The 24,577-nt window shown below is 45.6% G+C and overlaps 1 protein-coding gene across 2 annotated transcripts; it reads right to left on the bottom strand.

Moving 5' to 3' along the window:
* Nucleotides 1–1,876: 1,876 nt before the first annotated feature.
* Nucleotides 1,877–24,416, bottom strand: LOC139546556 (E3 SUMO-protein ligase RanBP2-like). Of its 2 annotated transcripts, XM_071355077.1 has the most exons (30): nucleotides 24,216–24,416; nucleotides 23,543–23,610; nucleotides 23,347–23,458; nucleotides 22,915–23,067; nucleotides 22,330–22,560; nucleotides 22,104–22,246; nucleotides 21,736–21,931; nucleotides 21,347–21,647; nucleotides 21,081–21,262; nucleotides 19,505–19,692; nucleotides 19,117–19,240; nucleotides 18,638–18,799; nucleotides 18,292–18,429; nucleotides 17,946–18,077; nucleotides 17,620–17,829; nucleotides 16,864–16,935; nucleotides 16,596–16,737; nucleotides 16,368–16,468; nucleotides 11,591–16,247; nucleotides 10,940–11,017; nucleotides 8,009–8,170; nucleotides 7,824–7,904; nucleotides 7,544–7,713; nucleotides 6,810–7,398; nucleotides 6,540–6,650; nucleotides 6,241–6,386; nucleotides 5,544–5,817; nucleotides 3,700–3,872; nucleotides 3,385–3,558; nucleotides 1,877–2,983 (listed from the first exon to the last, which is right to left on the bottom strand). In XM_071355077.1, the coding sequence occupies exons 1-30, from the start codon at nucleotides 24,285–24,287 to the stop codon at nucleotides 2,678–2,680; spliced, it is 9,648 nt and encodes a 3,215-aa protein (XP_071211178.1). In that variant the 5' UTR covers nucleotides 24,288–24,416; the 3' UTR covers nucleotides 1,877–2,677. The 2 variants fall into 2 exon arrangements, with proteins under 2 accessions (XP_071211178.1, XP_071211179.1); XM_071355078.1 differs by lacking the exon at nucleotides 10,940–11,017 and having other exon boundaries at nucleotides 24,216–24,415.
* Between the last annotated feature and the right edge of the window lie 161 nt (nucleotides 24,417–24,577).

The raw sequence follows: 24,577 nt of genomic DNA, 5'->3' as shown, positions 1-24,577 counted from the left end.
CAGTATTCACCTAGCCCTAGTAGCTATTTCCAAATCATTGTTTGATATTCATGTTGCTCATTAAAACGCAAGCACAATAGCTTTTTTAATTTAATTTTTTTTTCTTTTACAAGAAGCAATCACCTGTGCCCCCTCTGCTTACCTCATCAGACCGGCAGTGGGAGGCTCCAGGTGAGCTGTTATGAAAAGGTTATAACCACTCCCCACTGAATAAACTTAATTCCAGATTCTCAGGATTTTAACAAATTTATAAAATATAGACAAACAGTATTTAAATTGTACAGATATACTTTTTTTGCCAGACAGCCAGCCTTTTATGTGCATCCAATCTTCAACTTGGCCCATTTGTAATGTTCAGTAAAAAAGTGAATAAGCTTAATTCCGAAACACCTCTTTAGCTGTTCACTTGTAATACAAATACGTTAAATATACAGTACCAGTCAAAAGTAGGTTGGGTGATTGTGGAGGCCAAGGTCATCTGATGCAGCACTCCATCACTCTCCTTGGTCAAATAGCCATTACAAAGCCTGGAGGTATGTTTTGGGTCATTGTCCTGTTGTAAAACAAATGATAGTCCCACTAAGCGCAAACCAGATCGGATGGCGTATCGCTGCAGAATGCTGTGGTAGCCATGCAGATTAAGTGTGCCTTGAATTCTAAATAAATCACTGACGGTGTGGGGGTGCTTTGCTGGTGATACTATCACTCTCGAGTGGCACAGCGGTCTAAGGCACTGCATCTCAGTGCGAGAGGCGTCACTACAGTTCAATTCCAGGCTATATCGCAACCGGCTGTGATTGGGAGTACCATAGGGCGGTGCACAATTGGTCCAGCGTCATCCGGGTTAGGGTTTGGCTGGGATAGTCTGTCATTGTAAATAAGAACTTGTTAACTGACTTGCCTAGTTAAATCACACCTCCATGCGTCACAGTGGGAAGCACACATGCGGAGATAATCTATTCACCTACTCTGAGTCTCACAAAGACATGGCAGTTGGAACCAAAACCTCAAATTTGGACTCATCAGACCAAAGAACAGATTTCCAGTGGTCCATTGCTTGTGTTTCTGGGCCCAAGCAAGTCTCTTCTTATTGGTGTCCTTCAGTAGTGGTTTCTTTGCAGCAATTCGACCATGAAGGCCCGATTGACGCAGTCTCCTCTGAACAGTTGAGGTTGAGATGTGTCTGTTACTTGAACTCCGTGAAGCATTTATTTGGGCTGCAATTTGAGGCCGGTAACTAATGAACTTATCCTCTGCAGCAGAGGTAACGCTGGGTCTTCCTTTCCTGTAGCGAGTCTTAATGAGAGCCAGTTTCATCATAGTGCTTGGTTTTTGCAACTGCACTCTCGAAGTTCTTGAAATTTTCCAGATCGATTGATCTTCATGTCTTAAAGTAGGTTGGGTGATTGTGGAGGCCAAGGTCATCTGATGCAGCACTCTGTCATTTCTCTTTGCTTAATTGAGCTGTTCTTGTCATAATATGGACTTGGTCTTTTACCAAATAGGGCCATCTTCTGTATAACAACCCTACCTTGTCACACCAAACTGATTGGCTCAAACGCATTACAAAGGAAAGAAATTCCACAAATTAACAAGCCACACCTGTTAATTGAAATGCATTCCAGGTGACTACCTCAAAGCTGTTTGAGAGAATGCCAGGAGTGGGCAAAGCTGTCAAGGCAACGGGTGGCTACATCAAAGAATCTCAAATATTTAGATTTGTTTAACACTTTTGGTTATTACATGATTCCATGTGTTATTTCATAGTTTATCTTCACTATTATTCTAGAATGTAGAAAATAGTCAAAATAAAGAAAAACCCTGGAATGAGTGTCCAAACTTTTGACTGGTAGTGTATATTTGAAATCGGACAGGGTTCAGTTATAAAGCAACTTTATTTTTAAAGACTGTCTCCAGCATCTTGTATTTATTTATTGACAATAAGAATTGTTAACCCCAATTGTGACCCCGACCATAAAATATTATATTTATTAGTATGTCGCCTCTCCCAAATTGTCAGACTTCATATTCCTACCTTTTAGTTTAAGACAGGTGTAGTCTCTCAATTTGCACATTATGAAATCAATGTATAGCCTACACACACACACACACACACAACCTAAAAAAAAAAGTATACACAGGCAGCAAAAGGAACACAGTACCAAACAAACATTGGTTGGTTTAAAAAAAAAAGGTCACGATAATCTCAATTAAGACTTAATTACACAAAACAAATTGGGTGAGGGAGCTTATGAAGGAACCAGCGCTGTCAACTCTTATTGGAACACATGCACACAAAAAAGACAAAAAAGTAGTCCATGTACATTACACACACAAAGAGTCTGGGGATACACACAGGGACATGCAGCCCTCAGGATGCGGCAGGGAGAAAGTGCAACTCAGAAGGAGACACTGGCCCGGTCTCAAATTAAAGCCTATTCCCCCCATTGTGCACTACCAGAGCACTTAGTGCACTTTTTTTGAGCTGAGCCCCAAGTGGAGTGCACTATATGGGGAATAGGGTTTCATTTGATATCTGCCTACTATAATTGTGCTCAGTTTGAAATGCTATAACTCCCCAGTCCATGACCAGAGTGAAGGCCCATAGCCATCCAGTCAGTGACTACATGTTCAGCACTACAGTGGAGTTGTCCAGTCAGTGACCAGAGCTCAAGCTCTACAGTTGTCCACATTTGGTGATGACAATCTTCTTGCTGGGTTTGCCAGTCTTGGTGCCCAGCTCTCCCATTCTGCGGACCACATCCATGCCCTCTCTGACGAAGCCAAAGGCCACGTGTTTGAAGTCCAGGTGCTCAGCCTTCTTCAGTGTGATGAAGAACTGGGAGTTATTGGTGTCTCGGCCATGGTTGGCCATGGACAGCAGCCCCGGACCCGTGTGGCGCACATCAAAGTTCTCATCCTCAAACTTGTTCCCGTAGATGGACTTCCCTCCTGTCCCGTCCTGGTTGGTGAGGTCACCACCCTGAGTACAGACATAAATATGTTAGGAAAGACTTATCTGATGTGTCCCTATCAAGATACAGATAAAAGCAAAATTAGATAGAGCTGTGGTTTACAAACTGTTTTTGTGTTCCAAGAGGCACTGACTGACCTAGTTGGGAAACATGGTATTGAAGGTTATGAAAGCATGTTGGTGGTTCTGAGTATTGTCTGGTTTCAATTTAACCTGGTCATCACTAGTTAACAGTCATACACCACACACTCTTATAATTTATCTTCTTAAAATCTGATTTTAAACCCAACAACAACCTTATATTAAGACCAAAAAGCAAATGTGTTTTTTCACGATATAGCCAATTTAGACTTTGTGGCTGTGTTATTTAATGGAAACTGTCCAACCCCACACCGGCACTCCCCCCTCACCTGACACATGAAGTCCGGTATGATCCTGTGGAAGACAGAGTTGCGCAGTCCGAAGCCTTTCTGTCCTGTACACAGCGCTCTGAAGTTCTCAGCCGTCTTGGGGACAATGTGAGAGAACAGTTCTATGGTGACCGTTCCCAGGGGCTCGTCGTCAGCGGAGATGGAGAGGTACACCTGGGGGCAGAGTTTCATATAGATTATTTTACAGGCCATAATTTTTGTAAAACACCCAACAAATGATTTTAGGTGGAGGGGACAAAAGTCGTAGGCTAGGCGCTCCACCTATACAATAGCAGGCACGGGAAAAACACTGACCTGGGGGTTGGTGTCTCTGGAATGTTCCTGGACCCTGGACATCTGGGGGGAGAGGGCCGAGGCCTCTGATTGGCTCATACGGCTCTGACACTCACAGAAGGTCTTCCTGAAACACTCAGCCAGCTCTGCTGTCTTGAACTTGGCTGCCAACTGCTCCACCTTACCCTCGCCCTCTGGAGAGAACACAGGATCAATACATTTATCAATTCATCAACTATATACAGTGGGGCACCAATCCCACTTAAAAAGATGAGGCCTGTAATTTTCATCATAGGTACACTTCAACTATGACAGACAAAATGAGAAAAAAAATTCCAGAAAATCACATTGTAGGATTTTTAATGAATTTATTTGCAAATTATGGTGGAAAATAAGTATTTGGTCAATAACAAAAGTTTCTCAATACTTTGTTATATACCCTTTGTTGGCAATGACAGAGGTCAAACGTTTTCTGTAAGTCTTCACAAGGTTTTCACACACTGTTGCTGGTATTTTGGCTCATTCCTCCATGCAGATCTCCTCTAGAGCAGTGATGTTTTGGGGCTGTTGCTGGGCAACACGGACTTTCAACTCCCTCCAAAGATTTTCTATGGGGTTGAGATCTGGAGACTGGCTAGGCCACTCCAGGACCTTGAAATGCTTCTTACGAAGCCACTCCTTCGTTGCCCGGGCGGTGTGTTTGGAATCATTGTCATGCTGAAAGACCCAGCCACGTTTCATCTTCAATGCCCTTGCTGATGGAAGGAGGTTTTCACTCAAAATCTCACGATACATGGCCCCATTCATTCTTTCCTTTACACGGATCAGTCATCCTGGTCCCTTTGCATAAAAACAGCCCCAAAGCATGATGTTTCCACCCCCATGCTTCACAGTAGGTATGGTGTTCTTTGGATGCAACTCAGCATTCTTTGTCCTCCAAACACGACGAGTTGAGTTTTTACCAAAAAGTTATATTTTGGTTTCATTTGACCATATGACATTCTCCCAATCTTCTTCTGGATCATCCAAATGCTCTCTAGCAAACTTCAGACGGGCCTGGACATGTACTGGCTTAAGCAGGGGGACACGTCTGGCACTGCAGGATTTGAGTCCCTGGCGGCGTAGTGTGTTACTGATGGTAGGCTTTGTTACTTTGGTCCCAGCTCTCTGCAGGTCATTCACTAGGTCCCCCCGTGTGGTTCTGGGATTTTTGCTCACCGTTCTTGTGATCATTTTGACCCCACGGGGTGAGATCTTGTGTGGAGCCCCAGATCGAGGGAGATTATCAGTGGTCTTGTATGTCTTCCATTTCCTAATAATTGCTCCCACAGTTGATGTCTTCAAACCAAGCTGCTTACCTATTGCAGATTCAGTCTTCCCAGCCTGGTGCAGGTCTACAATTTTGTTTCTGGTGTCCTTTGACAGCTCTTTGGTCTTGGCCATAGTGGAGTTTGGAGTGTGACTGTTTGAGGTTGTGGACAGGTGTCTTTTATACTGATAACAAGTTCAAACAGGTGCCATTAATACATGTAACGAGTGGAGGACAGAGGAGCCTCTTAAAGAAGAAGTTACAGGTCTGTGAGAGCCAGAAATCTTGCTTGTTTGTAGGTGACCAAATACTTATTTTCCACCATAATTTGCAAATAAATAAATAAAAAATCCTACAATGTGATTTTCTGGATTTTTTCTCTCTCATTTTGTCTGTCATAGTTGAAGTGTACATATGATGAAAATTACAGGCCTCTCATCTTTTTAAGTGGGAGAACTTGCACAATTGGTGGCTGACTAAATACTTTTTTTGCCCCACTGTAAGAATCAATATATTTACATAGCACTGTGTTTGGCGGAGCTGTGTGTAGACCTACCTGCAAAGTCGGTAGCGGTCCAGACGAGGGCTTGGTTGGAGGTGTTCATGGGTTTGAGCTCCATGCTCTGGCAGATGGTGTGATTGGCACACACCTTCAGCACCTGCTCCCTCCTCATCAGCACCCGGTAGAACCTCTTATCGGGGTGGAAGAGGATCTTGATGTCTCCCACACCCCTCTCCTTCCACTGGCCCAGGTCTCTCTCCCAGCGGTACAGTTTGGTACGCTCCTTAAACAGGATCTCCTCATCCTCCTCCCCTGACTTAGTCTCCACCTAGACAACACAGTTACGCGCAGGTTAATCAGGAGTGTGTAAGTTTACAGAACTTGTATAGAAATGTATCAAATAGAACAGGCAAGATTCTCTGTCACAGATAGAATGTGGAGTCATGACAGCTCTAGACCAAGCCTCCACCTAAAACACATTTACAGTGAATTATAATGACAACGTGGAGTCTCTGCTTGGCATTCAGCATTAAGGAGATAGATTGGGGGCAAGGCCCTGTAATAGCCTAGCGTCCTGTTGAGGGGGTGTACTTGTACATCAAGCTGCATCACGCTTCAGCAAACAGGTGATAGGCTCCTGTACCTATGAGCTGTTCCAGCTCGCACAAGCCAAGGCTACTTTACTTTATAATGATCACATTCCCAGTAAGGTTAAGTGGAATTAGATTAGTAGCAGTGCATTGATAAGTACCTCTGGTAGGGTGACTATGGGATCAAAGTGAATTTCCACATTATTAGCGTCCTCTTCATGACTCCTCTCCTCCCCTCCTTCAGTTTTGGGTGGGGCTGCAGCTCCAAACAACGTAGCCCCGGCATTCGCCCACGAGAAGTTAGAATCTAACAAGGAAACATTTTAAAAGTTAACTGAAATGCTTGTTTTCACTTAAACATAGCTCACAGTTGTGTCATGGAAACTTGTAAAACCTTAAAATTAAGCACATATTGAATTTGCTTCAGTCAACTGTATTCAGAAAATGTAGAAGTGCCAACCTTGTTTTCCGAAGGCGAATTCACCCCCGGTGTTCTGTGCCAGATCAGCGAAGGAGATCCCTTCCCCTCCCAGATCACTGAAGCCCAAGGAGCCAAATGAGTTTGGAGCATCTGTAAAGGAGAAATAAAGGATGAGAAGACAGGTTGCTGTACTGGTGTCAGAAGTGAGACTGTGCTGCTGTGAGTACATTGAATGTATTCACAAGAGGGACATGCTCTTCCTGATCAGTGTAGAATGCAAAGGGCTCTGCAATGATAAATATCTCATACCCTGAGTAACGGTTGTAGTAAATGTCGACGTGGAGTCCGGCTCCGAGGTCTTCTTGGTAGACAGGTCTATGGGGCTGCTGCTGGTAGATGCAGGAGTAGAGTCTGACTGATCTGGAGCCTGCTTACCACTGCTGGCTGCAGGGTTTGGAGTTTGACAAGAAACACAACTGCTTGCAGACTCCTCATTTCTAACAAGACATGCGTCACACTCCCACTGCCCTGGCTTTTTGACAAACTGTGCACCAAATCCAAATGAGGCAGTCACCAAAGCTGGGGCACTAGCAGCAGGTTTTGCTGAAGGGTTTGAAGTTTGAGCCTGCTCCCCGCTGCTGGAGACCGCAGTCTGAGACTGTGTTGGAGTGGAGTCTGACTGATCTGGAGTCTGCTGGACCTCTGCCTCCTGGATGGTTACCGACTGAGCTGGGAACTCAGCCTCTGCTGCAGAGGACTGAACCTCTGCCTCAGACAGATCTGGAACCTGTACCTGGCTGCTGGGGGACTGGTCTCGGAACTGTTGTTCTGGCACTGTATCGCCGGTGCTGGAGGACACAGCCTCAGATGAAACAGGGTGTGCGCTTCTCTCTGAGTCCTGAAACACAACCAAAACATCAATATTTGCTTGAGAGAACTATAGTAGTTTTAATTTCTTATATCCTAATGCCACATAAGATGTTCATCTACGTGTGCAAACAAATGAATATATTATGGAAGTCTCTTGTGCTTTGCATACATACCTCTGTCTTGAAGTCCTCTGGCTCGTCTTTCTCTGCCTTGCCGCCTACACCACAAAAAGTTGGAGGCAGCTGCAGCGGCTTGGCTTTCTGCTCCTCATCTGGAGTAGACCTCTTCTCCAACACCACCTCAACCTCCGGGTACAGACCCTCAGCACCTATCTCGGCCTGAGCTGGTGAGAGGAGAAGGTTATTGGAGAGGCAACATTTGAGGAGAAATTTCACCAACCTATCAATGGCTATTCATACTGCTCTCTATAGCCACTTTGGCTTTGAAACTTACCAGAACTTGCAGCCTTTCTCTCAGGAGGATCCTGGTACAGTTTTCCATTCAGCGCTTTAACTGCAGTCTCAAAGTCCTCATCTGCAACACAAACTAACGTTAGCAACACAGTCAACTACAACGCGTAAACCTTTGCTCATACAAGTAGAAAAGTTTTGCAAGAGAGCGTTGGTGTCATTTCTCACCGTCCGTCTGGTCGTCACTAGTGTTTCCTGGTTCGTTCTGGTAGCAGAAGAAGGTGAGAGGCAGCAGGAGTTCCCTGGCCAAAGCAGCCTGCTCCACAGTCGGCTGCCTCTCGTACACCACCTCCACCTCACTGTCATCATCAGCCTTTTCCTGGGGGGGTGCTATAACACAACACAAAGTGTGAGGCAACTCAGGAGACCCCCTTCCTACAGAACAGATGTTGAAGGCAGTAACAGAATGATACAACTTTATTTACCTCCAAGGTGAATTTGCATAATATAATCCCAAATTACTGTACAATAAATGGATCTACAGAACATTTTAAGACTTGACTCAACTATGCTGCAAGGTTGTTTGGCTGTAGGGCAGACAGGCTAACATTTAATATCCTAAAAATTGTTCACCTGCAAAAAAGTCACAAAACCATTTCACTAAGGAGGTAGTTGCATGTCTAGGGTTAGTTCCAAACCGAAACACATGCATCTCAAAAATATTGGCATCATGCATTTCACCACACCAAGCAAGCAGTCTCATATCTCTGAGAATGCGTTAACTATTGCGGAAGTGAATCTCGAAGGCATCAAACATTAGAACCATGGATCTACAGTATACTGTACACGAGGCCAACCATAGAGGATTCCAGTTACCATTTCCTACTGGTTCTCTAAAACCAATTCATATGCCAATTAGCTTAATACAAACATCCCCATAAAAATCTGTCCGTTTAAGCTAGAGACACTAAAAGTATGTGGACACCCCTTCAACTTAGTGGATTTTGCTATTTCAGCCACACCCATTGGACAGGTGTATAAAAATTGAGCACAAAGCCATGCAATCTTCATAAACAAATATTGGCAGTAGAATGGTCCGTACTGATGAGCTCAGTGACTTTCAACGTGGCACCCGGTCAACTTTAAGTGCTGTTATTGTGAAGTGGAAACATCTAGGATTAACAACGGCTCAGCCGCGAAGTGGTTGGCCACACAAGCATAGTGCCAACAGTAAAGTTTGGGGGAGGAGGAATAATGGTCTAGGGCTATTTTCCATGGTTCCAGTGAAGGATACTCTAATGCTACTGCATAACATTACATTCTAGACAATTCTGTGCTTCCAACTTTGTGGCAACAGTTTGGGGAAGGCCTTTTCCTGTTTCAGCATGACAATGCCCCCGTGCAAAAAGCGAGGTACATACAGAAATGGTTTGCCGAGATCGGTGTGGAAGAACTTGACTGGCCTGCAGAGCCCTGACCTCAACTCATCGAACACCTTTGGGATGAATTGGAATGCCGACTGCGAGCCAGGCCTAATCGCCCAACATCAGTGCCCGACCTCACTAACGCTCGTGGCTGAATGGAAGCAAGTCCCCGCAGCAACATTCCAACATCTAGTGGAAAGCCTTCCCAGAAGAATGGAGGCTGTTGTAGCAGCAAAGTGGGGACCAACTCCATATTAATGCCCATGATTTTGGAAGGAGATGTTCGACGAGCAGATGTCCACATACACTACATGGCCAAAAGTATGTTGTCTTTCATTGATGCGTCTTAATCTGCAACCCACTGCACCCACTTATGTTGCAGTTCCGCATCTGCGGTGAAAGGTGACAGAGAGTGGTGTTTGGCCTACAAACTATTGTAGACCAAAGCTGACTCTTATGAATACGATGGTGTTCTCCGTTTTGCTCTACGACCCCCACAAGCATCTTGGGACTCGTCTGAAGTCGGTACAGCCGATCTGCCAACTTCTGTCTGTAGCGTCCGGACAGTTTGAGCTACATACTAATATAACCCCTCTGTGGAAAGGTGAGACACGAACATGTCGGGTTTTTTTGCTCTAGGATGGCCACAGCCCTTACAAGACTTCTCTGAAGGTACCCCGGTACCAGTTGAAAAAAATTAATATTAGTATATGGACACTGTTTAGTGCCAAAAATAAGGGGTTAAATAGATGTACTTTTTTAAAATAATTTTTTAAAAGTTTCCTGATCTTTCTTATCTCTCTCAGATATAGGACAGACACATTGTTCCATGTAGTAAAGCTGTTATTCTGTGTGTTTGTATGGGGCTAATAGCAGGCCAAATCAAATTTGATAAATTGTTTCATATGTTGATACTTCAAGCGTGCATAAAATTCAAAATAAAATAAAATAATCTTTGGTATGACCTTAATAGATGACCATCCAGTGGTAGAAAAACAAACGCTTGTAACATACAGCAGCACATTCTACCTGGGTTTGAAATCTTGGACATACTGGAAATCTCTGGAACGAACCGGACCAGGCAAGGTGTTGCCTTTCACACTGTTGCTACCCATCCTGGACTAAAAATGTGTGTGACGTTGAAGTGTGTGTGTGACAGTACATTCCTGTCAGGAAGCATGGCTGGAATCTCCCCGTGTCTCCTTTCAACAGAGGGAGAAGAACTCTATCATGGCCAACACTCCACTGGCCGCTACCAGGAACTTAGTCCTTTCACCTTTCTATTAGCTAAACAGCTTGTCTAACTTTTATTCGCAGTAAGCCTAACAAGCAAAGTTTGAAACGTGTTCCACCCTCTTGTAGCTTTAGTGACACTTGTCAAGGAGTGCCCTCAAACTCAACTCTGGACCTCAAAGCCAGTTCAACTGCATTTTTTTTTATTGTCCCCCTCTATAATCAGGGACTGATTTAGACCTGGGACACCAGGTGTATGCAATGAATTATCAGGTAGAAAAAAAAAAAACAGCAGTCTCTGGATCTTGTAAGGTAAGCGTTGAATACCCCTGCAGTAACTCTTGAGTATCAGATGGCATGCAGCTCGTTAGGTTATTGTATTAAAGGTTTGTATGTTCCACTCGTTGCATGCGGGTTAAGACCGGCTACAAAGCAGGCCCAGCCAGGTGACAACTGTGTAGGTGACGTGTCACAGCACACACACAGTGCAGTGACAGAGTACCTGGGGGCTCAAATTGGGTGGATGAGGTGCTGGTCCAAAAAGCCATTGGGTTATCTTTGAAAAGCCTAAAATCCAATCCTACAAAATAATGGTTGGCAGGTGAGACAAGCTGAAATTGGGGGGAGGGGTTGGATTAAGATATTAAAGTGTGTCTTCAGTGAGATTCAAGTTGAACATCATTACATTATCTAAGTGTAATGGATTCTACAATCTTTCTATATTCTGTCCTGTCTCCATCTGCCTTCATGAAGATGTAGCCTGCTATAATTCTTTGAAAATGGAGTGACTGCATTATCCTTAGGGGATTTGATTACTAGGCAAGTGTACAGTACAAGTGTACTGGATTATATAATTGATTACATCTGCTATCATATTTAAACTATATCATTAAATTACAAGGGTGAGGAAGTAGATGTAAATTAGTCTAGTGGGAGTGACTGGGTTAAGTTCGGTTCTGCTAACACAGTGTGGGCTGGTGGAAGAAGCAATGAGATGAACCAATGGGACATGACTGGAATCACAACGGGGTCAAATTGTGTGATAACTCCATTGTGGGAGGGGGGGGGGAATCACCATTCAAAAACAAGCAGTTCACACTGAACCACAAGATCAACAAAATCAACTAAGAAAGGATAACAATAAAAGGCTTACCCTTTTCAGGGATTTTGAATGCAGGTGAGGGCTGGGAGGTCCAACCACTGTCTTTAGCCTTGGAGCTTTCTGAAGAACCATCCTCCTTGGACAACGGGAGGCTGCTGCCAAAGATCTTCTGGAGAGAGTCGGTTCCGAAGAGGAACTTGGGAGGAGACATCACCATCTTAGAGGGGTTGAGAGGGCTGTGTGGTGTGGAAGTGGAGGCCTTGCTGTCAGGAGTGTGGAAAGTCTCAGAAGACAGCTCTGTCCGTTCTCTGGTGGTCTCCTCCAGGATGGCCACAGCAGCCTGTCCACACACTGTCATCCCTGGAGCTGTTGCTACCTCCTGAGGGGTCTCACAGGAGGCTATGGGAGTAACCAGAATCTCATTCTCTTGGGCGGTTTTAGCCTCGTCAAAGACGTCTCTGAAAGAGTTGGCCACATCCTGCAGTTTAAACCTCACTGCTAACTGCTCCACATTTCCCTCAGCTACCTCAGCAAAGTCAATGGCACTCCAGACCCAGGCCTTCTCAGCACCCTTCATGGGCTCCAACTTCATAGAAGACGTGACCCAGTGGTTTGCGCAGATCTTCAGGACTTGGTCCCGCCTCATGAGGAGTCTGACTCGTTTGGTGTCGTAGTTCTGCAGTATCTTAAGGTCTCCGATGCCCCTCTCCTTCCACTGGTTCAGGTCTTTGTCATAGCGGTACAGCTTTGCTCTGTGGCTGAAACACACATTTTCATTCTCCTCTCCAGTGGAGATCTCCACCAGGTCTGGCAAAGGAACCACAGGTTCAAAGTACAGGCCATCCCTGTCCTCCTCCTGGGTCACGTCTTGCTCCTCGTCCACAGACACCCCGCTCTGGTTCAGCTTGGCCGGAGACTTGGTAGGACTGACGACAGGCTGGAAGCTGAAGTTAAAGCCAGCTGTGGATTCTCCAAAGCAGAAGAGGTTCTTCCTGATTGGGCTGCTTGCTAGGGGTGAGGCGTAGACAGATGTGTCAGCACTGTCATCCAGAGCCTCCTCTCTCAGGTCATAGTTGTCCCATTCTAAGGTAGGGCCAGTGCTCTCCGCGTGGGGCTTGATGATCAGACCTGAGGTGTTACTGGCTGTTGTGATGTTAGCTTGGCTGTCGTCCTCCTTGATCTTTGTTTTGTCATCAGTCAGGAAGGATTTAAGGTCTTTCAGACCGGACTTCATCTCCTCTGCCTTCTGGATGAGATGTGCAGTTCTGCCTGTGTCGACAAGCTTGTGAGGAGTCTGCAGTGGGATGTCCAACAGGAGCCTCTGACACTCCTCAAACTTAAGCTTGAACTCCTCAGCCAGCTCTGGGGTTTTAAACTTGGCGGCGAGTTGCTCCAGTTTGGCATCTCCTTCTGAGAAGTCATTAGCAAGCCACATCCAAGCTTTGTCGGAACCAGCCAAGGGCTTCAAGTTCATGGTGGTGGTGATCCAGTGGTTGGCACACACCTTCAGGACCTGCTCTCTCCTCATCAGCACCCTCAGCCTGCCGTTGGTGGCATTCTTCAGGAACTTGAGGACTCCAACACCCCTCTCCTTCCACTGGCTGATGTCTCCGTCAAACCTGAAGAGCTTTACTCTCTGTGAGTAAAGGGCCTGTTCATCCTCCTCTCCTGTGACCAGGTCCACTTTATCAGGCATCTGGACCACAGGTTCAAATTGGATATCGTCATTCTCTTCTGTTTTGTATATGTCCTCTTCATCCTGGTCAGCGGAAGTGTCTGCCCACTGGTTTGACTGAAGGGACGTGAACAGCTGCTCGCCACCATGGGTGAAGTCTCCTTGTGAAATCTTAGCCAAATCTGCAAAACTGAAGTCATTGGGTTTGCCATTCTCATCCTGATCGGTGTTGTCCACTGAAGGCACTGACGCAGATATACCGACACCAGATTCCTTCTCTTTTTCTCTGTGCTGCTCTGCGATATTCTTCAGGAACATGGACGCAGACCCTGAAGCAGCAGTCTGAGTTTCATCTGGTGGGGTTTCCTTTGCCGTTTCTTGAGTGCCAAACTTAAAGCCACCTGCTGGGACGGGCATATTGAAAGAGAAGCCTGCAGCACTGGAGCCACTGCTTTCAGCCTGAGGGGTCTCAAACTTGAAGGATGCAGGGGAACCTTTATCAACTTTGCTTGTGCCAAACTGAAAAGAGCTGTCACTGTTGAAGTTTGCTTTAAACACATTGCCTACGGACTGAGTAGATGTACTTTGACTCCCAAAGCTAAAGCTGAAGGATGAGCTGGAGGGGGTGGCTGTGCTCTTAGCGTTGGGTGTCTGACAGGAGACACATTGACTAGCAGAGCTGTCGTTTCTGACTAGACATGTGTCACAGTCCCACTGTCCCCCCTGTTTGGCAAACATGGCCCCAAGAGAGGGGGTGCTGCTAGCATTGGGTGTCTGGCAGGAAACACACTTAGAAACTGATGCATCATTCCTCACTAGGCAGGTGTCACAGTCCCATTGTCTGTCCCTCTTAGCAAAAAGATCACCAAAGCCTGACACTGTTGGCTTTGGTGGTGGTGCTACCTCAACTGTTGATTTTGCTGAGGGATTTGGAGTTTGACAAGACACACAACTGTTTGAGGAGGCCTGGTTTCTTACAGCACACATGTCACAGTCCCACTGCCCTGGCTTTTTGCCAAACTGGGCACCAAATCCAGAACCTAATGGATTGGTTAAGGGCTTTGATGCTGCTGCTCCATCTACAACCGTTTTGGCTGCATGGTTTGGAGTTTGACAAGAAACACAACTGTTTGAGGAGGCCTGGTTTCTTACAGCACACATGTCACAGTCCCACTGCCCTGGCTTTTTGCCAAACTGGGCACCAAATCCAGAGCCTAATGGATTGGTTAAGGGCTTTGATGCTGCTGCTCCATCTACAACCGTTTTGGCTGCATGGTTTGGAGTTTGACAAGAAACACAACTGTTTGAGGAGGCCTGGTTTCTTACAGCACACATGTCACAGTCCCACTGCCCTGGCTTTTTGCCAAACTGGGCACCAAATCCAGAGCCAAATGGCATGGTTGAGGGCTTTGATTCTGCTGCTACTTCTGCGGTTTCTTTCTTCTTACCAAACTGGGCTCCAAAACCAGCAACAGGTATAGAAGTGGAGCCACTGGTTCCAAACGTAAAGGAGGAGGGTATCTGAGCTCCAAAAGCCCCAAATCCCTTTCCAATAGATCCTGTGCTGCTGGTGTCTTTTGACAAGTCAGCTCCAAATCCAAAAGTAAATCCTCTCACTGAAGCTCCCCCACTAGTAAAGCCTTTGGTTTCAGTAGCCAGTTTGCTGTCTTTCTCTGACAGGGAATTAGGGTTGGCAGTCTGACAGGCAACACAGTGCATAATTGTAGCAGCATTTCTTACATAGCACACGTCGCAGTCCTTCTTTGCAAACTGGGCAGCAAAGTTTGTCACCTGAGGAGCAGATGAATTAGGAGAAGTTGCTTTCTTATCTGGCTGATCTTGCCCCTTTTCTGGAGATTTGGGAACTATCTTCTGAGCCTCTTCAAACTTTGTTTTGAAGAGCAATGCCTCGTCTGCCGTTTTATACCGGATGGCCAGTTGCTCAGGCCTTGGTTCCTCATCTGCATAATCAATGGCATTCCAGACCCAGGACTTGTCAGAGCCAGCAATTGGTTTCAGGAGCATATCTGGCGTGATGTAGTGGTTAGCACATATCTTCAGAACCTGCTCCCTCCTCATCAGCAGACGCACTTTCCCTGATGTATTGTGCTTTAGGATTTTGACTATGCCGATGCCCCTCTCTTTCCACTCCTTTGTCTCTGCGTCAAATCTGAACAGCTTGGACCTGTTACAGAACATCTCCTCTTCTTCCTCCTCTCCAGTCTTCACATCTACTTTGTCAGGGAGGGGCACAATGGGCTCAAAGTGAGGCCCATCCTCATCCTCCTCCACATGTGTGCTGTCGTTATCGCTCTCCGGTCCTTTCTCCACCGCTGTGTTCTCCAGCCCAAATACCTGCTTGGTCTGATCAGCGAAACTAAATGGCTGTTCAATTTTTTCAAAAAGGTTTGGTCTGTCCCGACTCTGGGCTGCATCAGTGAAGGAGAAGCCTGCCACGCTTTTAGTGCCAAAGCTAAATATCCCTCCCTGGCTAGGAGGCTCCACCTCTGAGGGGCCCTCCGATTTGGTGGAAATGTCTGATGTTAGAAGCCCCAACAGGTTCTCACTGTTTTTGGCTTTGAAGGTGAAGTCCCCATCGTTGGATTTGAAGTTGGAGTTGAATTTAAAGGCAGCAGATGATGGAGTGGACTGGGCGACGACTCCAGCACCAAAGCCAGGCACCTTAAGAGGCTCAGCAGGGACCTGCTGGCCAAAGGCGATCTTCCCAAAGTCCACAGGCTTCCCCTCAATGCTCTTTGGTGGTTGGACAGATACGACTGAGGGCTTGGTGAAGTAGCCAGGCTCAGGGAGGGGAGGGTTGGTGGTGGGCTGAGAATGGCCGTAGTATTCCTCGCTGTATGGGGAGAGTAGACTGGTTGCTGGTGACTCGAAGTGGAGGGGGGTGCCGAAAACCTGGTCTTGAGGAGGGTAGATGCAGGCTGGTGTTGACTGCAGGGGAGGAGTGTTAGTGGGCTGCTGGTAGGCATACATGTGCTGCTGGGGTGGCAGGCGGTTGACTCCATACACAGGAGCCTGAGACAAAAGGAAAATTAATTAAAACCTAATTCATATTTGCCACCGAAAATACTCTCCCACTTCAAGTATCTAAACCATTCTGAATGCTCAAAGAAAAATCAAGGTATAAACACCTACCTTTGTTGGGGTAACATTGGCTGCAGGACGAAGGAGATACTGTCCGGAGTTATAAGCAGGGGATTGATTGAAATACATAGATGGGGCCTGTGTGGTGGCAACTGTAAACAAAAAGAGAAAAGGTTATAATCAACGGCCATAAATTAATATCCTAGCAACATTGCTATTTCAGTATTCCTAATAATACAGCCCGAAACTACACAACCCAGTTGTGTACTGTGTTCCTACCGGTGAGGGGTGCTACATGGAAGGTCTGTGTTGGGGGGTAGCCCTCCTGCATGCTCTCAGCCCCATACCCATCTCCATACATCCTTTGGTGGGGTGACGCCATGCTGTCTGACGAGTTATGTCTCAGGTCATGGACCTCATTCTGCAACCCAACCACACAACACTTAACACAGAAACCATGCATGGACATCTACAATTTAATTAATAGGCACACATGACATGGGCAACATCTCCCGTATCCTCAAAGACAATGAAGCCAGGGGCTGACCTTAAGGGCCTCCACCTGCTGGCAGAGCATCTGCAGGAGGGACTTCTGGTGCTCTGCCCAATGAGGTGGCGTCTTGGGGAAATCAGGAAACGGAGGAGAAGAAAAATATGAAAATATTATATGTCAAGGTATTTCTATTATTTAGGTGAGAAAAAACCTGTACAGTAAATCTAAAACTGAAGTACATCAATGTCCATGTTTAAAAACCATAGGAAGAGCATCAGTGTCTCAGTGTACAAAACATTAGGAACACCAGCCCTTTCCATGACACACTGACCTTGTGTAAGCTATGATACCTTATTGATGTCACCTGTTAAATTCACTTCAATCAGTGTAGATGAAGGGGAGGAGAGAGGTTAAAGAAGGATTTTAAAGCCTTGAGACAATTGAGATGGTGTGTGAATGGGCAAGAACATTTTTAAGTGCCTTTGAACGGGGTATGGTAGTAAGAGCCAGGTGCACCGGTTTGAGTGTGTCCAGAACTGCAACGCTGCTGGGTTTTTCACATTCAACAGTTTCCCTGTTTGTATCAAAAATGGTTCACCACCCAAGGACATCCAGCCAACTTGCGTCTATGGAAAGCATTGGAGTCAACATGGGCCAGCATCCTTGTGGTACACTTGAAACCTTGTAGAGTCCATGTCCTGACAAATTGAGGATGTTCTAAAGACAAAACGGGGTGCAACTCAATGTTAGGAAGGTATTCCTAATGTTTTGTACACTCAGTGTATGTTTACAAGTCAACATTTATCATACCATGTGTCTTTTGGAGGGAGGGACAAAGCTCTTGCTGGGGGAAGGGGTTAACGGGGTGAATTTGATGTGAGAGACTGAGGCAGCAGGCTCAGTAAACTGAGGGCTGAAGTGGACCGGTCTGCCCTCTTCATCCATCGCTTCTCCAATCTCCCCTAGCTGCTGGTTCACATCGTTCAGGAGATCCATAACTTCTTCCATTGAAACGGGCAGCTGGAACAACACACAGTGAATATGATTGAATGTCATGCTTCCAACTCTTAAATCTTCAATTACATGTTTTTGGAAAATAGTCAGGTGTATAGATGCCGTATATTGAAATGTGTAACCTTGTCCATGTCGTCAGCATTGGCATTGTAGATCTTGGACAGGTAAGTTCTGAACTTCCCGAGGAATATGACGCACCTGTCCCGAGTCTCCTCCACCCCACTACCAGCCTCCTCAGACAGACGCTGGAAGATCTACACACAGAGATATATCAAAAGGCACAATTCATAACAAATGCATTTTCTATGGTAAGACATTAAAAAAGAAAGAGATACAAATGCTGCCTGCACACAATTAATTTCTTTACTGGCAGCTGCACTAGAAGGCATGGCACTAAAGCGCAGTGGGAAAAGTGCAGGGGGATTGACTACCAGAGCAAGGTAGAGCAGTGAACCCCTCACTACATACCCTAGCTAGGTGCCAGTTAGATGAAATGTTGTTGATGGTCTCCAGAGTAGTGATAGCCTCCTCTGTCCTCCCCTCGACGTCCAAGAGGGTTGCAAACGCTATCATGGCCTCCTCCTCAAAGCCCTTCACTGATGGGATCTGAGATAAACACGCAAACGCAACCTCACTAACCAATGAAAATAGAGCAATGCATACATTAAGCCTGGACTCGTCAACTTTCGCAATTGGCATGAGTGATATGAAAAGTCTACACGTGTCAATGCTTTAACTCAGCAGACTAACAAGTGTTGTGGAAAGCTAGGTTCTAATCCAGTCGGTCAGAGAAGCAGCTGTGTTGGTCACTCACCTGTATGTCTCTAGAGGGGAAGTGTATGAAGAGGGGGTCCAGGGGTTCAGGGATGCTGCGTCTTTGCTTGATTATGTCCAGCAGGGGGAGCACCACCTTCCAGTAGTGGACACTACGCCCTATGTACTCCTTCTGGTCATAGTAGGAGTTCACACCAACCCCCTGGGAACAACACAGCAGGTGCAGAATTGGCATTGCTTCAAATCATCCATTATAACTAAGCACTCATCGTTCTGAGTCGCATTCTCAGAAGTAGTTTAAAGCAGACATAATTTACTGTACCAAAGGGAAATTGCTGATGTGTACTATTCTGACTAGACCAAGAGTTATAAATAATGACCATACACTAATTGGAAGTTATAAATACTATTGAGTAAATGGAGGAGGAAATAATTTCAGACAGACGCCTAGCATATCATGTTAACTTATGTAGTGTGTGACAGAAAAAGGCAGGTCTGCCGTCTGGCCGAGGTGTATACCGTTGAACTGAGGTGCTGGGCCCAGTGTATGGGCAGGGCTGGTTGAAGGCCATGTTTCTCTCCAGCTCGAAGGGTGCTTAGTCCATGTTGAACAGTCATCCTCAGTTTGGCTGACATGCCAGGCCTAAAAAAAAGAACAGTATTATACATACTAGGACTACAGACAAAAGCAGAACCATAGTCATGTTAACCACAGAGCCATCAGTCAGCTTGATTTCTCCATCCTGGGCCTTTACATTTTAACACAACTTATATAATATCTGTGATCAGTTCAAGTGAGGGAGGAGGGAATGATGCCTGGGTAACAGAGCTAGCTAGCTTGGGTAGTAAAATGCTTGATTTCAGCCATCTACCATATAAGTATAGCGATGAACCCATAGTGACTCACGCAGCTTGTTTGTGTATGAGGCTGTAGACGGCGTCCCACCATTCCCTCTGTCTGTCTGTGGAGAGGAGGCGGAGGAGGGGCAGGGGCAGGCAGCGGGGCTCATGGAGTTGCTGTTGACCAGTAGAAGTGATCCTGGCCCTCTCCTGGAGCTGGGTATGACTGCACCACACCACCCCACACAGGAACACCTAGAGAGGAGGGAATCACCCCATTGTATTGCGTTAGTTCTTAGTGCAGTGGTCACCAACCAGTCGATCGCGTTCGACTTGTCGATCTCCAACGCATTTCTAGTCCATCGCCAAACATTTCTGTAAAAAACCCAACGATTAATCCTCGTGTTACTATTTTTATTTTTTTTAGTCTCGGGCTGTTGGTGGTAGGTGCAGCCAATTCAGCTGCCCTGCGCACCGGGTAGGCAAACCTTTGCCATTTCATGTGTCTGGAGGTACAAACTCTGCCTTCCCGGTGGGCCTGGAGAGGAAATCAAGTGCACTATGCCAACGCTGGCCAATCAGATTGCTCAGATGACCGAGTCTGCAGTAACGTAGCAGGCATAATAGAAATCCTCGGGCAAAATTGATACTGAGATTTCAAAATGTTTAAAACCATGACTAGAGAGAGACTGTCAATGAATACAGCAGAGCTGCTGGTTTTATGAGTGAGTCCTTGTTTAAGTTCTTACTCAGCACTGTCAACACTTTGTATTCAACCCTTTTATAACCAATAAAACGTGCGTTCTTTTTTCCACTCAGCGATACAACAAGCAGCGCAGCAGTAATGAATGAGTAGGAAAGTGTATCGATAAGCTTGCGTTATTATTAGCGGCTTGAGTTTTTTTTACATCGAGGAATATTTCACTTTCTCTGTTCATAGGAGTAACAACATGAATTTGTGCATGTGGCAGAAATAATGTGATGCGACTCGAGTTTCGCCATCAGCTGGAAGACGGTGTCCCTTTTTGGTCAGTGTCAGCGGAGGGATGTTGACAGGTGGACCCTCAGTCTGCTGCTCTCTCCCTCCGCTAAGACTGACCAGCAGATGCAGTCACCATCAGCCCAGTAAAATAAAAAAGCTAATGATTTAAATGTATGCTCACTCAGCTGTGCCTCACAAGTAATACAACAATGGATCTATTACTGGTGTGATCATATAGCCTACCTCAAATTTTGAAATATGAGTTAAAAAAATGTCCCGAACAACAATGCATTGGCAGGTAAATTCAAGCAAAGCCAATATGCATTGAAAATGTATTGGGCCTACAGCTTACTCCACAAACCTCATTGCTACAGTACTGTTTTTAATTGGTTAATGTTGCATAGGCTTACATTTTTCTGTTAGAAAAAAAAAAAAATCTGAGCGGTAGATCTCGGCATGCATTTTGACTCAGAAAGTGATCTTGACTCAGAAAAGGTTGGTGACCACTGTCTTAAGAGCATTCAAGGTCTTTGTATGAATGAAACATTAAGCAAAAGAAAACAATCAACAATATCATTCGAAGGACAGTATTAGAAGATTGTTACAAGGCTGTTGAGCCTTGTAGAGACAAATATTGTAGAACCACCCCAGCCACACCCACCTCCAGGTCTAGCAGGCAGATGGACTCAGGTGTGTTGGTGTCCAGTTTGGAGGTCTCCAGGATGAGCCTGGGGAACAGCTGTTTGAGCCAGTCCCTCAGAGCAGGCCTCTGGGCCATGAGAGACCACTGGAGACCCAGCCAACACAGCTGCTGGAGGTCCCCTCCTTTGAGCTGGATGGAGCCTGAAGACAGGAGAGGAGCAGGGTTACACAGGGAACTTGTGAGATCAGCTCTTCTCCTGTTGTGTAGACCCACACACATCATACCGTTGTCCCGTTTGATGAGGTCAGATATCGCTGGAGCCTGTGTGTTGATGGAGCGGATGTCGTCGTTGCCGATGAAGGAAGTACCGGCCGGAGCCTGAAGCCCAAACAAAAGCTCAAACAGAGAGCCCTGACCACTACGGTTACCAAACGCCTCCACCACCTCTCTGACAAAGGTATGAGTGTCAGGGTTGAGGTTAAGCAGCATGTGTCCAGCCTGGCTCTGTCTTTCACTGGCCAGCAGCTCCAGATGCTGAGGAGAAGACTGGTCCCCTTTAGTCGCCTTGATCTTCGGCCCCGGGACCTAAATAGGAAGAATGAAAAGAAGTTGGATACAACATGAAAGACACTGTCATTTGCTAAATACAAAGCTTCTAGTTTGTGTGCATTACCTGGTAAGCCAGTAAATAGCAGAGAGCAGCCAGGTCAATGACAGCCCTCCACTGCTGTTCTCTTTCCTGAGCCATCTTCAGCAGCAGAGTGCCAGCATGCAGGTACAGATGTCCCCTCATCTCCACATAGACCTCAGACAGATCATCTGTTACACTGCCCGCTGTCTTCTTCAGGCCCTGCATCGCACAGTCAAAACTACACAGAGCGAGACAGGTGTTAAATAACGTACCAACACACGCACACACTGCTACTAATCTAGTAGGACTCTACAGAGTGACCAACTCTGTTGGTAGACTAAGCATGGATTAACTATAGCCAAGTACCAGCAGTCACGTTTCCCTGCCTAGCCTGGTTCTGACAAACACACCTCCCGAGGGCCTTGATGCTAGGCTGCAGTCCTTTTCCCGACAGGGTCAGTCTCAGCAGGCTGCAGTGGGCCAAAAGTAGCTCTCTCTGCAGATGTCTACTCATCTTCTCATTGGATGAAACACTGGACTGGGCTAGGAAATCCTGAGAAACACCAAATTAAGCACTTTACCATTGTACATGTAATTCCATAAGTGTATATTGTATTTTGTGAGCATCCTGCTGACCTGTAGAGTGTGTACCACAGTAGAGTACCAGTCCAAACTGGATCTAAGCAGGCCTCTCTTCTCTGTAGCCAGACAGTGTTTGACAGCCTCCTCCAGCCTGCCATCAGAGGAGAACAGCTGAACCAGCTTTATGTTGATATGGGCATCGCCAGGTCTCATAGCCAGCTCTGCCTGCAGCAGGTCAAACAACTGGTTCCGTCCCTGCTGGCCCCGTCGATTCAGTAGCCGCTCCTATAGGGGGTAGAAGGAGAGTTGGCAAGGATTGTTAAAGAGCAGATTTTTTTTAAACAGCTGATAATTTTTTTAACAGACGTTTCTAGTCCCCGGGACCAGTCTGCTGCTCAACAACTGTTCCTGAGAGGAGAGAGAGGGCGAGGAGGGCATATGCATCAAACAGCTGCCAACTCAACAGGCAGGTAGTGATCTTATGTCAACCCTGTGTCAGTTTCTAAACAATCCTCCAGTCACAATGCAGGCAGTCTTTAACCTTGACACACTATTTCAGCTTAGCCACACCATAAAAAAAAAAAAAGAAGCCCAAAATGCTATTAATACAGGAAATCAATACTGTGTTATAGTTCTTACCTTGAGGTTGAAGACAGCAGGATTTGCAGGCAACAACTTGGCAGCTTTCTCCACCCAGAACTCTGCTCTGCTGTCTCTCTCTGTCTTACTGACCAGCAGCTCAGCCACCTTCAAAACCAGGTCCCCCTGGGCTGGGTTCAGGTCCACAGACCGCTGGACACACAATTAAAGACTTTAATTGCATCTTTACACTGTCAGATAGTTAGGTTTGCAATTGGCATAGCAGATTTTTTTTTAGGGATCAGCTTTAATATTACAGATAGAGTATGACTTCTATCAATGTAATAATTTCCAACCACCCCATTTATTTAGCTGTTTCTTCAAACAAATAAATTATATAAAACTGGATGACTGACAAAGCCTAATGGACAGACTAATAGGATACTATAACATTACTAAGTAAGTGAGCAACTGGCAGGAATATCAGCTTGCCTTGTAACATCCTACGGCCTTGTTGATATCTCCTTCCCTCTCATAAAGCTGGCCCAGGAACTTGTGTGCTTTGGGATCTCTCTCGGCCACCGTCAGATATTCCGAAACATGTCTAAAAGAGGGGACCAGACATTCTGAATACACACACAACAGATGTAGATACCCACTTCAATATGTCAATATGTTCAGGGCATACCTTTTAGCAAGTTCATACTCCTTAGCCTCGAAGTATAATTTAGCAAATAAAAATCCTTTAATTGGTTTCTGTGGAAAGAGAACATATGAAGGCCTAGTTTAAAATAAGGTTAAACTCATATATAGTTACAACAGCTAGTTAGCTAACTACTTAAGACATGGTTACCTATTGTATTTTAAAGTACACTAAAAACTTAGGTAGCCAACTAACTTAGTTGCCTAATACATACGAAAATCGTACCAGCTTCCTGGAAATTCCACAAGCTAGTTAGCAATTTTATATTTGAATGGATCCGACTAGCTAACTAGGAATAAAAAATAAAAAAAGGCGATCATGGCTATCTTCATAGGAAGAGTGACACACAACTAACTAAAGGGCATGAGATGTTTCAAAATATAGCCAGCCCTGCTGCCCGCGCGTTTTCCACACACGGAATTCTTCATTGCGATGGATGAACTTGAGAAGTGTCACATTTCCCAGCGTAGTTAGCGAACGTTAGTTAGCTATCCAAAATGAAGGATCTGTTAGCTACTTGTTGTTGTTTCAGATTTAGTCTGTGGCTAGCTAGTTACTTTCAATGCTTGCAGTACTGCTAGTTATCATACCAGGCCATCATGGCCGTTAGCTTAGCTAGCTAATACACGCAGGATGAAGTGAAGCCGGTTGGACTCACCTCTTTGAGTGAAGGAGAGGAACTCTGTACTGAATAAATATAGCGTTCCACTTCGGCCTTACTTCGCCGCATGGCTGTGTAAAGCGTATTTTCTTGTTATTTCAAAACTAGAATTGCACAGAATGACAAAAATCGGCAGGAATCCTATTCTCCACTCTTGCCATGAGAACGTCAAATGGCAGCGGTACTCACGTGGTGCAGATTCCAACCACGAGCTGTGATTGGTCGAGACTTAGCCAATCACATTTGAAAAATGAACGTGTACTAGCCGAAGGCTGGATCAGTATATTGAATACAAATACAATAGCCTATACTTCATTATAGCAAAGATGCAATCTGTTTTAGTTATTGCACAAAATAAT

This window comes from Salvelinus alpinus, chromosome 20, assembly GCF_045679555.1.
Source record: "Salvelinus alpinus chromosome 20, SLU_Salpinus.1, whole genome shotgun sequence".
NCBI classification, from domain to species: Eukaryota; Metazoa; Chordata; class Actinopteri; order Salmoniformes; family Salmonidae; genus Salvelinus; species Salvelinus alpinus.
Note: the sequence above shows the minus strand (reverse complement) of the source record. Positions and strands in the feature narration are given on the sequence as shown.